This window comes from Zonotrichia albicollis, chromosome 3 (genome assembly GCF_047830755.1).
Source record: "Zonotrichia albicollis isolate bZonAlb1 chromosome 3, bZonAlb1.hap1, whole genome shotgun sequence".
NCBI lineage: Eukaryota > Metazoa > Chordata > Aves > Passeriformes > Passerellidae > Zonotrichia > Zonotrichia albicollis.
In genome coordinates this window covers 79,357,160-79,374,587 of record NC_133821.1, presented here as the reverse complement: position 1 = coordinate 79,374,587, position 17,428 = coordinate 79,357,160, and the positions used below count along the sequence as shown (strand labels likewise).

General features: G+C 44.9%; 2 protein-coding genes across 2 annotated transcripts in view; one reads left to right on the top strand and one right to left on the bottom strand.

Moving 5' to 3' along the window:
• Positions 1-1,665: 1,665 nt before the first annotated feature.
• Positions 1,666-12,583, top strand: MFSD4B (major facilitator superfamily domain containing 4B). The gene is made up of 4 exons (XM_005485126.4): positions 1,666-2,088; positions 2,175-2,343; positions 4,774-4,890; positions 7,362-12,583. Exons 1-4 carry the CDS (start codon positions 1,681-1,683, stop codon positions 8,597-8,599), a joined length of 1,932 nt encoding a protein of 643 aa, XP_005485183.3. The 5' UTR covers positions 1,666-1,680; the 3' UTR covers positions 8,600-12,583.
• The window catches only part of REV3L (REV3 like, DNA directed polymerase zeta catalytic subunit), a 113,185-nt gene continuing 107,918 nt past the window's right edge, over positions 12,162-17,428 (bottom strand). Inside the window, exons 31-32 of the mRNA XM_014265668.3 lie at positions 16,339-16,548; positions 12,162-13,978 (exon numbers count right to left, since the gene is read on the bottom strand). Of these exons, the coding sequence (XP_014121143.2) occupies positions 13,838-13,978; positions 16,339-16,548 (351 nt within the window). The 3' untranslated portion in view covers positions 12,162-13,837. The remainder of the gene's footprint in view (positions 13,979-16,338; positions 16,549-17,428) is intronic.

The following is a 17,428-nucleotide window of genomic DNA, read 5'->3' as shown; positions in this document are numbered from 1 at the left end:
CTTGTGTAAAACTCGCCATTTTGAAATGTAATTTTGTTGCATTCTGATAATTATTGACTGTAGTGTGAAGACTTTTATACAAAAAGTCTTTACAGCTTTTGTTGCCACTGTGGTCTGACTGAAATGTCCCCATTACATTTGTTTCTACATTAATATATGGTGCAACCTGTTTGATTGCACTGACAATCCATTATAAGACTAATGATTTAAAAACCTAAGCTAGCTACTGAGCTGCTTGTTTCTGAAAGTTTATCTTCTGTATTTTCCATTCTGGGTCTTAATAGGAAACTTGCAGAAGCAGTTGCATTTACAAAAGGCAGAAGGAAAATCGAAGGAGGGAGGGAAACTGGTACAGTAAGCTTGAGTGGTGTTTCAAAATAATTCTGATTTTTGCTTCTTGAACTGCCAGTGTAAGTCAGTGGGACCTTTAATCCTTTACTGTCCTGCTATCAATTTCCCTTTGACTTACCTTGACTGTCCTTACCTTCCCTTGACTTACAGTTCATGAAACGTTTCCTCATTGACAGCTTCAGTAAGTCCCAAAAATTCATTCACCTTTCCTTTGTAGTAGAGCCAAATATTTATTTTCTTTAATAAATACATCTGATGATATGGGTGAAATATTCCCTTTTCACCTGGGGTTATTCCCTAGGCTGCTTGCAGTTCAAACTAAGAATTGAAAAAGATGCCCAAAGCCTTTATAAGTGCCTTGGGTGCTGTTGCCATTTGTACAGTCTCAATGTACAAAGCCTCTTTGTAAGTGTGTAAAACAACAGTGAGGAGAAGCCTGGGGGAGGCATTTCAAACCAGGCAAAATACCAACATCTAGAAATGTGGTTTGAGTTGTGTGTGACTACTGTTATTTTATAGTTGAAATTATTATTTTTTCTGGAATTGTCTCTACTGCTGAGCAGAGCAGTCTGTCTGAGTATGAACAGAAGCTCAGCAGTTTTCTGCAGATACCTCACCGTGCCGACTCTGCACTCCTCCGAAGGTAGAACGTGGGATCGATCAGGTTTAGATATTATCTGGCAGTGTTACTTGTAGCAAGCAGCCACTCTTTTTTTTTTTTTTTTTTTTTAAATGGCTCAATGCGCCCCAGCTATCCCGAACACTTGCAACATGCTTGCCAGTGCCAGGAGAAACGGGAATGGGTTGCTCATCACTGTCCATGCGCTGCTATATCCCTGAATCTACTTGTTAGGGACACCTCGCAAAACAAAGCAGTGCGGTTTGGAATTCTCTCTCGAGTTGTTTGTTTGCTTGTGACACTTAAACTTAGCAAGTGCGGTGAAACTCGGAGCCTTTCTTGGAGGGAGCAGCAGCTCCGTGCCCGACAGGGAGCACGCATTGAGACCTGTTGCACAGTCGGTGCGCTGCTCCACGTGAGAGGTAGGAATTAATGTAGTTTTAATGCTGAAAACTTTAAATATCAGGCATGTGTTAATAGCTTATGTGCTTAGCAGACTCAGCAGCTTTCTCTCTCTCTTGAGAAGCTTTATCGCTGTGCCATAACACGATCCTTGTGGAAGTCAAAGACCGTTTATGATCGGTTGATTGAAAGGTCGAGTGCAGTTTGGGTGATAACACAGATTAAAAATAAATGCTGGTTTATAAGGGCACTTCCTCGGGCACCGCGGCACAAACTTCCAGCGGTGTGGAGTGTCAGCTGCCCCGGCAATGTCGCTCCCCAGCGCCGAGCCCTGCTCCCCGGAGGAGCCCCCGGCGGAGGAGGACGCGGCGCTGCCGCCCCCCGGCTCCGATCCCGGCTCCGATCCCGCCGCTGCTCCTCCCGCGCCTCCCGCTCCTCCTCCCGCTCCTCCCGGCGCCGTGCGCGGGGCGGAGCCGCCGGGGCCGCTCTCCTCGGGCCCGGAGCGGCCCTCGGAACCGGCGGCAGGAGCCATGGCCGAGGCCGACCGGGAGCTGCGCGTCCCCTTCATCGAGGCGGAGGAGACCGAGAACGAGCCGGAGGCGGCGGAGGCGGCGGCGGGGGCGGCCGGGGGCGGGTGGCGCTGCGGGCGCTGCCCGGACGGGGCCGCGCTGCGCTGGTGCATCTCGGGGACGCTCTGCGCCTCCTTCCTGGGGCTGGTGAGTGAATGAGTGAGCGAGGGCGGCCCCGGCGCTGCGGGGGCGCTGCGGACCCTCCCGAGGTGACCCCGCACTCTCCCCTGCAGGGGATGAGCATCGCCGTGCTGGGTCCCACCTTCCCCACCCTGGCCGCCAATGTCGGCAAGAACGTCAGCGACATCTACTACATCTTCGTGGGCCGGTCCTTGGGCTCCCTGGGCGGGTCGGTGGTCGGCGGGGTGCTCCTCGACTGCATGAACGCCACTCTGCTGCTCGGTGAGTGCGGCCTCGTCCTCCCGCACACCGTCCGGGGCAGCTTCTGCTGCAGCCCCGGGAGCGGCAGGGTCCGAGGGACGTGGGGCTGTCACCCGATGCCCGCGGCTGTCGCCATGTGGCCCTGCCTGCAGCGCTGCCAGAGCCCGGGCCCGCCGGGCACGGCCGAGCGGGAACTGGGATCGAACGGACAAAATGTGCAGGGATCGACCAGTGGCTCGCTCTGAAAAGAACAGCTGGGCTTTTTTTAGTTTGCATCAAGTAATGTGCACAGGGTAGGTGCTCTTGGAACATACCAAGGCTCCTGTAGCGCCACCGTACAACGTGGGACAGGAGGCGGTGTCCGGGCTGCCGTGTGTGCAGCTGAAACCTCCCGCAGTTCTGTGGGGGAGCTTCCTCTTTCCTCAACACTCATCAGTCACGATCGGCTTCGTGCAATGGACGAAGGCCTGTGGCCTTTGATGGAGGGCTGTAGCCAAGTTTTAACTGATTTACAGTGGGAAACATTAATTACTGTTTATAATGGTGGAAACATTTAAACTGTGGGTACCGCAGCTGAACTACTGTAACAGTTCTCTGGACGTGTGGGATCTTGCTGCTGTAGGAGCTCAGGACTGGCTTTGTGCAGGCAGATCCATCCCTGAGGCTGCTCAGCCAGCAGGGATCCAGGAGCCACACTCAGCATCCAGAAAGGAGGGGCTCCTTTTAGAGTCGTGCCTCATTCCCACAACAAAAATAGTGGAAGCCCTGTCTTTTTTTCTTTCAAGTGCCTTTGTGCTCAAAATTAGGGATTAAAATGTGTACCAGGGCTCACTCTTCTCCTTCTCCCCTTCAGGGAAGTGTGCCTCCCATAAGGAGCATGCTGAAATCACATGGTCAGTCCAGATAAGATCCCTTTTCCATTGCTAGTGTTTGCAGTTGTGGGGTGGGTTTCCTTTAACCTCCCCCCTGTGCACCTGACCAAGTCAGACTTTGCCTCCTGTAATGGAATCAGTGCAGACACCTGTAGAAACCCAGGTTAACTTGAAATAGTTTAGTATTTCCTTCTTTCCCTGAGGATAGCTGTCTGTTAACAGTGCTTGGGAAATGATGGATCTCCTAATCCTTTCCAGTTTGGCAGTGCTTATGGCAGGACCACAATCTGAACTACTGAACCTGTTCTCATTTTTATCATCTGAGGGCTGCCTGTAAGAGATTTTGGCTTGTGTAGTTTTGCCTCCCATCTTTCAACTGCTGGAACTCTGCTACAGAGAAAAACTCTATATAGAGGAAAAATTGAAAACATCATCGGTGTTTGTCACGGAAATTTTTAAGCGCTGATTATCAGGCATAGAGCTGAAGTGGACAACAGAGCCCTTGCTGAGAAGTTACTTTCAGGTTTGAGTGTGGCACCTGAGGAGCTGCACTTAGTATTCCCTATCTCTGGTGTTTGCTTCATGCAGCTCAGCATGCACACCACCTTCAAAAATGTTTTGAGGCATGTATTCCAAGTATCTTGCTAGGTCTCTAGGGTTCTGGACATTGTTGCTGGTTTTTTTTGGAATCAACATAAATTCTTAAATACATCAGGCCCCATTGATGTTTCAAGTTGCTGCATATATGATCATGGATTGATTTTAAAAAGAACAGAGACAGTTGAACTGGTACAAGCTTTCTAATAACCTAATATTTTCTGTTCAAGATATTAATTGCAGGTTTATTATGTAGGCAATTATAAGCATAGAATTGAACTACTGAACTTCCTCCCAAATGATAATAAAAAGCAATTTCCATCTGCTAAAAATATTTTCTGAAATCGCATGTTGTAAGTGTAGCCAATAATGACGAAATGAATGCAGGTAATGAACTGCTGCAAAATTTATTTATGAGAAATGTTGTAGTTCTGTCTAAAACCCCAGAAATCCCTTGGAATACATCCCTCATGTGAGAACAAAATAGAAATAAAAGTCAGCATCCTTATATGAAGATCACTTGGTGGATGAAGTGCAATTATAGCATTTTTAAGAGTTTAGTTATTTGGGTTCTTTTAGAAATGGAGCTAAATTAAATGTTATGCAGTTCTCAGAGGACAGGCTTGACACTGCTCAAACCCATGGTTTACTGGTTTCACACTGAAGCCACTTTCTAAATCAGAAGTTTGCAGAAGACTTCTTAGTGTCCCAGCAGGAGCTACTCCTCTCTTTGCTTTAGCCACAGAAGTTTGTCATGCAAGGTTTGATGAAATTCCTTTTTTTTCCCAACTAAAAAATTATCCGTTCAACTTTCTAGCTGCTGCTGCTCACCGTGGATTCAGGTATTTACATTGCATCCCTTATTAGGATTATCTGTAACTTTAAGAAAACAATGAATTTATTTGTATTTCTTGTTATTCTGTGTTATTTAAATGGAAGCTGTAGTATGAGAGTGTTTTGTTTTGTTTTTTAACCTTTGCAGCCTTCTCCATGCTTGGAACAGCAGCTGGTCTTTATGTGATACCCTGGTGTAACCAATCCCTGATATTGACCATCTTGATGTCAGTTATTGGAGGTTCCATGGGAATTCTGGACACAGGTAGGGCACCCTGTGCTCTGACTGCTCTTTCAGCAAAAGAATTGGAAACTTCAAGCATACCAAAATAGTTGCTGGGTTTTTTTGTGATGCATCGTGAATGAAAAGAGGGGAATGTTTTACCTGGTTGTGGCTCTTGGATTAGTCTGGTCCTGTGTTTGTGTGTGTGTGAGACAGGCCTTCCTTTAGGGGCTGGTTCCTGGAGAAGATCAATTTGCATTTCAGTGGGCCATTACAGGCATAAAGAAAGTGCCCTGTGCTCTTTAAGCAATGTTTTCTTTAAATTGCTCATTTGCAGGAATCAGGTGAGGACGTGGTTCATTAGCATTAGCTGTGCCTAAGCTAGTCCTGAGCAAAGCCTTGGTGTTTGAGATTCTTGCAGCTGCTGTTGGCAGAGCTGCCCACCTGCAGCTGGGAGGTCACAGCACCACGGTGCCCATCTCCCTGAATTAAGGGCTGTTTTCCACCTTTGGCCAGCCATGCTTAGGTGGCTGGGAACACAAATTTGTTCTGTCCCCATATTCTAAGTCTGTGACATGTGCATACTGCAAATGGCCTGGGCAAAAACCCCCAAACCCAGCACTTTGCTGGACAGCTGTTCAAACCCAGTGTTGTAGCAGAGGATTATTATGGGAGGAAGATTATCTCAGGGATCATTTCCAGCCTAAATGATTCCATGATCCTGAGATGTGTTGGTGAAGTTGCAGAGCCAGTGCAGGTGCGGTCAGAAAGGTCAGTGGTGCTGGGGGTGCGAAAAATGAACTCCCACAAAGGAGTCCCTGGGCAGGCTCGGACAGGGCGGCTCGGGCTTTAGCAGCCAGTTTGCACCAGGAGTCAAGGCCACAGCAGAGGCTTTGGGCGCGCTCAGAGATGCCTGGGAAATGCTGGCACACTTGCACATGGAGATTAGGAAATGCCCAAAAGTGCATCCGTCAGCAGAGTGCTCTCATTGCTGCAGCACGTGGTGGTGAGGCAAGAGCAGGCAGCCCCTCCTGGCGCCTCTCCAGCCACGGCCCAGCAGCCGTGCTGGCTCTGCTGCCCCTGGGCAGGCTCACTAACCAGCAATCACTACAGCAGCTGCTGGATCACCTTCAGGGCAGGGTTATTGCTGAGACAGAGCTGACTCACGTGTTAGCTTATCCAAACAGCTCTGGAAGCATCCCAGCCAGGGCCTGGCTGGTTGGCAACAAAGAGGAACGATGGCTGCACATGTGAAGTGTCTGCCTTAATTCTGTGGGGTTTGAGGGAGCTCTGCTACGATGTAAAAAGAGCAGGATCCAGTGGTGAAGAGATGGTTTTGCACAGCACAGGTTGTGTTAAATAAACTGAGTGCAGAGCTGTATTTGCTGCCTCTGGTAAGATTGCTATACATGGCACTTGGTTTAAAAATTCTTTGGATGGAAAAATCTTGTCAGCCAATGGTCAAAATACCTTCAGTGGGTGTACTGCTTGGATCAGACCTCAGGGCCAGGGAGACTCCCCATGCTGAGCAGGAGCAGCAGAAGGAACTCACAGCAAAGCAGTAAAGCAAAGCTTAATTGGTTTGGAAGAGTGCTGAGTGACAAGGGCTGCTGTACTGCAGCAGAGGAATTTGATTACTGTTTTGTTTTCCTGCATTCCTCTGAGGGTCTACTTCAAAACATCTCTCTGAGATCTCATTTCCCACCATTATTGTTGATCTGATGGTGTTGTAGTTTGGTGTTTACAGAAGTACTGATGTAAATCCTTCTGTTTCTGGGAAGTCATTTGAACACAGTGGGGTGGTGGGCCCAGCCTATCAGTAGCAAGTGAATTGTTATTTTTCCTGGGATGTTGTTTAATGAATTTTAAATGTTGCTTTTGTTCCTCTGATTCTTAGCATTGGGCATTGTTGCTTTTGATACTTAGAGAAATGAGAAGCAGTTAAATTTCCCTCTTAAAAAAGGCTGGAAAATGCTGCAAATTGTCAAGGAGGGTATTTAGAACCATAGAATCATAGGGTCCCTAAGTGGGAAAATACCCTTAAGGTCATCAGGTCCAACCCTTAACCCAGCACTGCTGAGTCCTGCCTTAAACCATGTCCCTAATGCCACATCTGCATGTCTTTTAAATACCTCCAGGGATGCTGGCTTGGCACTACTTTCCTGGGCAGCCTGTTCTAATGCTTAACAACCTTTTCCCATGAGAAAATTTTTCCCAACGCCCCATCTAAACCGCCCCTGGCACAGTTATGTCTGTCCACTGCTGCTGGATTAAGCCACTGTGTGACTCTTTGTTTTGACTGCTCTGAATATCCTCCTAAAGCTCAAGTAATCACATGGATTTAAGGTAGAGTTTCAGTAAACTGCTGTCTTACACATTGTGTTTGCTAAACCTGGCATTATTGTACATTAGCAATATTTGTTATGGTTTGTTTTGTGTTGTTGGTTTTTTATTTTCTTTTAAACAATATCTAGTCTCAGACTGAAAGGAACGTTTTTCTCTCTGATCTGCAGGTGGCAATGTACTGGCACTGTACACCTGGGGATCAGAGGCTGGGCCACACTTGCAGGCTTTGCACTTCAGTTTTGCTGCTGGTGCATTTCTGGCTCCTCTGGTGGCTCAAATGGACTTGGGGAGTTCCAAATCTGAGGAACTGTCAGGGGCTGAAAAGACAAACCAGTCTGTCCTCAAGTCTGTGCCGACAGCATCAGCTGCATCAGCTACACCAGCACTGAACGACCATCGCAATGAGAGCTTTTTGTGGTCCTATATTTTCATAGGTTCCTATATTCTCTTAGTTTCCATCTTCTTTTTTGTTTTGTTTTCCAAGAGCAGCTCAGCTAAAGACAAATCAAAGGCTTCTGCGCACAAGGACAAGCTTGCCAAGTACCACTGGCCTCTCGTTGGTCTGCTGTTCGTGTTCTTCTTGTTCTACGTGGGAGCTGAGGTCACTTATGGCTCCTACGTGTACACGCACGCGATGGTCTTTGCCGAGATGAAGGAGAGCGAGGCAGCCGCCCTCAATTCCGTCTTCTGGGGCGCGTTTGCCGTGTGCCGAGGCGCGGCCATATTCGGCGCCGCGTTCCTGTCCCCCGCCACCATGATCGTCCTGAGCCTCGTGTGCTCGGCCGCCTCCTCCACGGCCCTGGCCTTCTTCTCCCACGTGCGGGCCGCGCTGTGGGCGGGCAGCGCCGTGTACGGAGCGTCCATGGCCACCATCTTCCCCAGCGGCATCGCCTGGATCGAGCAGTACACGGTGGTGGAAGGGAAAACGGCCTCGCTCTTCGTGGTGGGCGCGGCGCTGGGCGAGATGTGCATCCCCGTGGCTGTGGGCTACCTGCAAGGCAGGTACCACCACGTCCCCGTCGTCATGTACACAGCCTTTGTCACCTCCATGGTGACGGTGCTGCTCTTCCCCGCCATGTACAAACTGGCCAACTGGCCCCAGCAGCGTGACGCGCGGGAAGTGAGCGACAGGGAGACCCGGAAAACGCTGCTGGCGAACTCCAGGCTCACTGAGGATGAGGAGGAGGAGGAGCAGCACGTGAGAGAGTGGAATGATGCAGACTTTGAGGTTGTGGAAATGAATGATGAGCTCAAAAACTCTCTGATGGACACGTCCCACAGGATACCAGGGGACTCTCCAGCTGTCCAGCCCCATCTGGACAGTGCTTTGGGTGATCCTCCAGTGGTTGCTGATGGTTCCCCTGGGAGACAAAATGGGAGTATTAACTGGGACAAGAGTGAATAGAGTCACAACAGACTTTTTTTTATTAATGGAAATGCAATTGAATTGTAGCTGTTGTCAAGTGGTTCGGGAACCCTTTCATAGTGGTGCAGAGCTCAGCATGTTCATTTTCCCAGTCCTTTCTCCTCTTTCAGCCTGTGGGGATATGTCTTGGAGTGGGAAGGTCCTCAGTGATGTGAAAGGGGCAACATGATAAATGTTTGGCTATGCCAAAACTGTTAAAACATAAAAGATGTTTTCTAAATATGAGGCAGACATCCAAGGAAGAGATGCTGTAATAACTGGGAAAGAAGGGGACTGCTCAGACTACTCAGATTTTTGAGGTGGGTGAAAGGTGCAGGTCTGAGATGCTTTGTCACAAAATGGTTTCATGAGAGAGACATCTGTTACCAGTAATGCTGAACTTTCTTACCTTGTGAAGGAGGAATGTTCCTATTGTGTCTGAAAGTTGTGTGTGATCAAATCAGTTAAAATTTCTGGTGATGCCCAGGGGCTGTAAATTGAATAACCTGTGGCAAACCACAGGAATTTTTGGTTCTGGGACAAAGACAAAAAACCCCAGGGAAATGCTGGCATATTTGCATGTGGAGATTAGGAAATGCCCAAAAGTACATTTCTTAGGAGTGAAACCATGCCTTTGGGTCACTTAAAAGTAGTTTATGAGAAAGGGCACAAAATGGGCCATTGTTTATCTGCTCAAGTGCATAACTCCAACCTACTAAACCATGGCAACAAATCTAAATAATCGAAAGTATTTCTGATTTTAATTATGCCATTATCACTGAAATAAAAAAATGTACACAGAAGATGGCAAAATTATAATGTAATCTTTGAATGGTTTGAGTTGGAAATGACCTTTAAAGATCATCCAGTTCCACCCTGCTGCCATGGCAGGGACACCTTCCACTGGAACAGGTTGCTCAGAACTCTGTCCAGACTGGCCTTGAAAACTTCTAGGGCTGGAGCATCCACAATTTCTCAGGGCAACCTGTTTCAGTGCCTCACCACCCTCACAGGAAAGATTTTTTTACCTGATACCTAATCGAAACCTACTTTCAGTTTGAAGCCATTCCCCCTTGTTCTATCCTACATGCTCTTGTAAAAAGTCCCACTCCACCTTTCTTGCTGGCTTCCTTCATGCAAAAGAGATTGCTTAATATATGGTATTTTAAAGCCAGTTGTTAAAGGTTATCACAACTTCTCTGGTTTCCTGTCCCAAGACTTACCAGGGTAATGTGTTACAGTGGAGATTTGAGGAGAGGGAATTATCAATGAGACAATCCTTTCCAGAATGACTACTTGCCCCTGGCCAGCTGGCTTGGTGACATTTGGGTTTTTTCTTTGGGAGGTGACATGGAGATGGATTCTCCCTAGTGGAGAAGCAGTGGTTTGTATGTGAAGGTTCAATGCTGCTAAGCAGGAAACCCTGGGCAGGTGCAGCCATGCCAGAGAGCTCTCCCAGTAAGAGGAAAAAGATAGCAGTAAATGCAAAATCTGTCTCTGAACAGTACTCTTGCCATTTGTCAGCTTGGAGCTCCAAATCAGTTAAGTATTTTTTTAAGTCTGTGTGATAAGAATGTGCTTTGTTTGGGGTTTTTAACTTTGCACTTTTGTTAGTATGTTTCTTGCTAAGAGGTTTCATTCACTAACAAAAGGGCTTCAGGTATAACAGCACAGAATGTCAGATGTTCCTGGATTTCCAGGTCTGTTTTTGTTCCCTCTCTTGTCCTTCAACTATGCAACCTAGGCTTGAATGGCTTTTTCTTTTCTTCTGAGAAGTTAATAAGAAGCCAGAATCAACTTGCAGTGGAAGTTTTTTTGTTAATAGCTTGCCATGTTGCAGAGCCTCCCTCTCTTTCTGCTGCTGGCGCTTAAATGCCCCTGTGGTTTTGATGGATTCCTTCTGTGAAATCTTTTGTCAGTGCAATGCATGGACCTGCACTTTAGAATGCAGCCTTGTTTCACCTGTGGCACGAGGGTTCTGTTTGCTTCCAGGGATGTTCAATGCCAGCCCCAGCCCTGGCCTGGGCACAGGTGACAGGAGTGAGTCTGTGTGGCCCTGAGTGCTCCTCTGGTGTGACATGGAAGCAAACAGTGTGGTAGGCAGAGAGAATGGAATGAGGGCACCTGGAGCCTGCATTTCACTGTTTTTCCTCTTCCCGTTTTCCCTCCTGCACGCTGTTCTGTGTGTGGGAAGTAGGGAGTGTCAGCTGATGGTGAGGAGAAATCTCACTGGTGCAGGGGCAGGGAGAAGGTGCAGGACACCTGCACACAGTGAAAGATACAGAAACTGTTGAAAGATACAGTGAAAATGAAAGAACCAGAATGAAAGATACAGAAACTGTTCTATGGCAGCTCCCTGCTGGACCTGCCATCCCCCTGTGTAGACATGGTTATAAAAAAGTTTCCCCATGCGTGAGATCATGGTGCCAGAAGAAAATTACTTAAAGGAAGATACTGAGCAGCCAGGAAAAGTCTAAACTCCCCCAATTTATATGCTAAGTTTTGAAGAAATTCCAGATTGGAATGTCCTACATGTAAGACTGTTCTCAGGTATACTTTACATGGATATTTTATATTGTTTGCATAATCAAGTACTAAAAAAACCCCAGAAAATGAAATCAAAGCTGCATTGGGAAATATGCTGCAATCTCTTAAAAGCTTATCTACTGCACATATACAGACACTTATCTGTGTTTCTGACCAGCGTTGTGCCAGCAAATGTAAAAATATTGCACAAAACAAAGATTTTTTTTTTTCCTGCCTTTATTAATTCCTGTGAGAGTAACTTCACTTCATCCCCATTTCCTCCTTAAAAAGCAAGAGGCCTGTGTAGTAGGAATGGAGCAACAGGCAGGAATGCCAAGGTAAGAGCAGCCTTTTCCCACAAGTAAAGGATCCAAAAAGCAGTGGCTCTAAGACAGTGGAAGCTGAAGAATTATCCATATGGAATCACTTTCCACTGATGTGTGGAGACCTGCCTAAATTTAGAGTCATCTTAATGAGGACTTGGAGCCTTTAGTGTCTTAGATCTGGTCTTAAACTTGAACTGGCTAGACAGACAGAAAGTGTTGTCCTTATGCCCTAACCAGCCTGCTTTTAACAGCAGGGGCTGCCCTTGACTGAAAATAAAATGCTTGAAGCAATTTAAGTTTAAAACAAGATCTAGGACATTTCCAAGGATGAGTCCAGCTCATACCAATTCTAGGCACTCTCGATGGCCAAGGCTTAGCTCCATGCTCTTGGATTTTGGTGTTCCTCAAGGCTTGTTTTCAGACAATGAATATTGGTTTTCTCATGTTTAAATTTCCTTTCACAGTAAATTGCTTCCTGGTATCTACAGCTGAAGTGAGGATCTTTTTACAATGCAGATCTATTTTAAGTTACAGGTCCTCCAGAAAGCTCAAGTATTTACATGTTGGGGGTTGAAATTACTGGAAGTAACTGTATTACATTACTACTGCCCTGCTCACGCTTGAAAAGCCATCCCTCTGTTGAGGACAAGAACTTTAATCCATGAATTAGATACCTGAATTTGATAAGAATCCTATTTTTGTCCACAAACCCAGGAACAGTTTGAAGATGAGTGCTCTGCTCCAGTGTGAAAGGTAACCTCTTGCAGCTACGTGTCATTTAATACTTTATTTATCCTGAGGCACTGCCAAGTGCTGGAGTGTACTACAAGCACTCACTCCTGGCATTTGCACTTTTATTCTGTACTTGACCAATGCTTGAATGCACGACCAGGCAAAGTTTTCTGCCTTGATATTTTGTTTTTTTAGAGTTACTTTGCAAACAAGTGCATTGCAATCTGTAGATTTTCTATTGTATATGTAATAGTTTTTATTCTGCTTGGTGTGGGTTTTACATTGTACTGTGTAATGTGACATTTAATGGACTGACTGGAGTCTTGACTGTAATAAATTCTTATCTGGAGAAGGCACTCAGGTTCCTTGATGTAAATAAAGTTTTCTTCTATTTTTCAAACCTTGTCTAGACTTTTAAATTTAAAACTCGATCTTTGTCTGACTACTGGAAAACCGGAAATGTTTCTCTTCTGGTTTGGGGAAGACCTCTAAGAACTCCTACTGATGTTTTAGATCCCAAAGTTTAAGATGGATTCTTAACTTTGATTTGAGCAGTCTTGTTTTTACATTATTGTGTGTGCCAGAGAAGGAAACAAATTGAGGGTAAATATTAAAAAAACCTGTACAATTTTTTACCATATCATTTTATTCAACTTTAATATGGTTTCCATTATTAACTTCTAAAACAAAATGATTTCCAGTTTAGAAAACAATGCACTGACCACATAATTCCTTTTCCATTTTATACAGTTATACAAATATTCTAAATACACATTTTGTCAAGATGGTGGCAAATAAGATTTAACTGTACAGTACATAAGGAAAGAAAATATTTTAAGCATATTTAGAAGCAATAGAAATGTCTATACAAAACAAGCAAAAATGGAATAAAATTTTATATTTAAAGTATTGCAACAGTCCCACAGGTTTGTAACAAAAATGTCTTTGCACAGTTCCTCACAATGCCCCATTTATAGCTAAAGCAAGACAGCAATTTTTAGAAAATAATGTTTCAAAATGCTACACATGGTACTACTGCTTGCACAGTCTGATCAAAATAACAATCTACTTGGAATCAAGCAAAACTTAGGAGGAGATATACCAACCAACTTTAAAATTATCTGTATAAAAGTCATTGCACATTATTTTACTCAGTTGTTTGAAAAGTAAAAAAGTGTATTTACAAAATATTTCGCAGACAAAATTATAAAGTGAATGGAGAATATATAAGTAACACGTCTTGATACTGACAGTTCAAGAACACACACGAATGGTTTTATCATTTCAAGAGGTTTTCAGTGCTCCTTCCTCCAGGAAGTAAACTTGACTTCTACTTTGAAATGGATTTACAAGATGTTACACAGAGCTATTTCAACATCAGCATTATAAAACAGTATGTTAGAAACATGAAAGGAAGAAGAAATTTTTACATCTTAAAAAGTGAGCTATTCATAGATCAACAAATGGGTTGGGTTTTTTTTTTTTCAATTTAGTTATGGTAAGCGTTCATTATTCTTCAGACAATAAACCCAACAGTTAAAATGGAAATCCTGGACTAGGTGAGAATTGAAAAAGCACCATGCACAATAGTCTTAGTGTGGTAAACACTGAAGGAAAAACAAAATAGCACCTGGAATCCTGTAACACAGATCATTTAAAACTGGTCAAGCAGCTGGCGGAGATAGGGTGCCTTTGACAGTTCTCTGCTCACTCTGGAGAGCTTGAAAAGCACGGGGCAGTTGAGGGAGACACACTGGATGTGCCGGTCGAAGCAGCCCATGCAGTTCCTGCATATCTGTATCACAAAACAAAAAGCAAAACTGATTTTAAACAACATAAGTGAGGCACAAACCACCAGGGACTAGTCAATCCTCGTGCCTGTGTCAGCAAAACAGGCACAGCCCTCTGCACAGAGCTGCTCCCCAGCATGCAGGGCCCCACAGCAGCTCCCTTCTGTGCCTCAGCCTCTTGGGCTGCTGCCCGACAGCTCATTTGGCTGCTGGGGGGGCTGGCAGCATCACCCATGAACTGGGCAAGGAGCAACAGCACAACCCTACAGCTTGGGCTCCAATCCTGCTAATTAAGTCCTGCTTGTGCATGTGGTGGCACTTGAAAAAAAAAGGTAAATAAGTTGTCTGGGTTTAAGCAGGGCAGTGTGTTCTATCTATGAAAGTCTCATAGTGAAAAAAGAAAGAACTCTTGTTCGGCAGTTATTCTCTGCAGAGAAAAGGGACTTTAAATAAATTACTCATTTCAGGATAAGCTTTAATTAGAGTTTTACCTAGTTAGAGTCAATCAATCCCAACACCAAAATACACAGGCCACAGAAGTTGTACTGCTTTTCTTGATCAAGGAATTACTTGTTAGTGCTGCTTGAAAGTACTTTTAATGTGAGATACCTGATGGAATAAAATACCAGCAGGCAGTTTTTCCAAAGTTTTTCACCTTTAGGAAACAAAAGCCCTGTGCTTTGTTCTTATTTTTAACCTTTGCAGCATTTGCACCTGCAACAGTTTTTCTAAAACCTTAAAAAGTTGCTTCCAACCACACCTGTCTTTTGTAATATTAAAACGTTACAGTTTATTCTATCACTTGCATAGCCTGATCAACAAACCCAAATTGTATCCCTTTGCCTTTAAAACTACTTCTTTTCCCTCTTTCCACCTTCCCTGGTGATGCCAGGCCTACATCGGCACCAAATCCCTGCAGACTGACAATGGCTGGACAGGGGCAGCCCCTCCTGGCCAAGTCCCACAGGTGGCACCTCAGAGGATACCAATCCTGTGACCAGAAGGAACAGGATTTTAACAGCTGGTTCCAAGTCTGTAAACTCAGAACTACATCTATCCTAGTTCTTCTGAAAGAGGCTGTGGCTGGTTTAAATGCAAGGGATCAAACTAAATGGTACTTGAGACAACTCCTAAGTTCAGTTTGTGTTGAGGGGTGAAGTCTGTGGTTTTAACCTAGAGCATGTAGTTTTTGAGTGCATTTTAAAATAATGTACAGCTCAGTGTTATATCAGTTTTCTGCTGGCTCCAGAATGTTTAAAATCTCAAAGGGCTAAAAATTTAAGCTGTGAAGGATATATGAGCCTTCACATTAAAATAAGACAGATGCTCTTACAGAGACATCAAACACTGACTGGGACAGGATCCCAGGCCTTGCTGAGCTGTTGTGTGGTGCAGAGACAAGAGAATGTTCTAATCAAACTCATTGACCCTTCTGTGGGGCTGGACCAGCCTGCCAAGTTCTGCCTTATTTCAGAACAAGAGCAATGTAGAGTTCAAAGTACCACAGGAAAACAGCAGAACGTGCAATTTCTCATTTCTGCCATTCCCAGTGCAGATAAAGGCAAATATTACAAAATACAGGAAGAAGTCCACACCTTAGTAATTAAATACTGATGAAGTGAATTACAGTGCTTTTTCAGCAATCCCATGAGAACCTATCAAAGCAATGCTTAGATTTAGGAACATTTATATCCCTGACATTCAGACACTAGCATGTTTCACGTGCTAGTGCTAAAAATAAATTTTTACTAAAATATTTATTAATTATAAAATATGACAGTATGAAAATTAGGTGAAGGTATGCATATGTTTCCACAAGGGGAGGCATTGTGCTTTGCTGTAATATATTCATGAGCACAGCCAGCTACCCTCTTAATTGACTTCTAGCTCAAGGAGAAAAAGCAGCTTGGAAAATTCCTATTGAGAGGAAAGGTAACAAGAAAATCCCCAAGCTAAACCACACCCATGCTTTACATATAAATAAATAAATTTTCTGACCCAAACATTTTTGTTTCTAGAATATCATCTGTTATTTTAATGCAAAAAAGAGTGAATTTTTTACACTCTCACAGCTCTCTGTCATTATAAAAAGGGACCTACAAACCATACAAGGTACTCTTAAAAATCAGAAGAAAATGAGAAAAGTGTCTTCTGTTCTGATCCCCTCCTTTGCCTTAGCTTTCCACAAAGCCTAGGAGAGTAACAGCTGCTGTGCTGCCTTCAACAGCAATGGGTAAAGCCAACAAGCTGCAGCACATGTAACACCTGGACCATTTATTTCTGTTGGAGTATTCAGTAACGCACTGCTTTGAAATTTCAGCCCCTGTCTTTTGCCGACAGACATCTGACAATGCTTTAATCGTACCTGGACCAGCTGCTCTTGTTTACGCTCCAACTCTCGGATTTCTTGGTTGAGAATCACTGCCACATGCTGGGGCTGGCTTCTGCATTTATTACAGATCCCATACTGGGTCAGTTCATCACACACAGGACAGTGTAAGGTCGTGAAATACTGGGAGATGGTGCCCTTGCGTCCCTCCAGCTCAGTGTGGGCAGCTGAGGCAGCCTTCTGAATCTGTCAGGAAAAATAATTAAGAGGTAATGAACTTCCAAGAGAGCAGCTTGCCTTATTCCTAGCTTACATAGTTGTTTTTTTTCCAAAGGAGTAAGAAAGTGCAAGATGGCCTGCAGGGCCTGGATTCATACACAAGTTATGAACACACAGCACTCTGAAGAGTGCAGCACTGGCCCTCAAGTGACACACTGAACAGAGCCCTCTCCAACACCTATTTCACAGAGAATCTGTAAACAGAAACATCCTTGGTCACACATCTTTAACTCCTGATCTCGCCTCAAACTCTGCCTCCTGCAGCTGCTCCTTTTTTAGGTGCTGCTCTGATTCACATCTAAATGTGCCCTGGCTGCGGCTCCAGTGGCTGCCTTCTGGATGCTGCTGTCCGGAGCACAGCTCAGCCACGGTGCTTTGGTCCATAGCTCATGCTCTGATTTCCTTGGACAAGGCTCCACCACCGGCCCATCACCCTGGGAAGTTTGTTCTCTGCACTTACTCCTGCTGCTGCATGACTTTTGCTTTGTGCTATCCTCCACTCTCCTGCTGCTCTGCTCCCTGTGACTTCCTTGCTGCTCCTTGGCCTTGCAGAAAGCCAGGGCTCTTTTACCTTTTTAGAACAGCTTGTTGGAGATACTTAAGGTGACTGCCATGGTGCCATTGGAAAAGTAAAGAAAAGAAGAAGAACTGAAGTCAGTCAAGGCTGTACTGGGAAATACAGCTATACTGCTATACTGCAGTGGGAACATGATGTATTACTATGCTGCTGAAGTCTGTTCTGAGCAGAGTAACCAAACAACACAGATACACTGTCTTTCATCATCCCTTTTTGTCAGGGGAATCACAAACTAAAATCCAGCTATCTAATGCTTCTTTTCCTGCATCT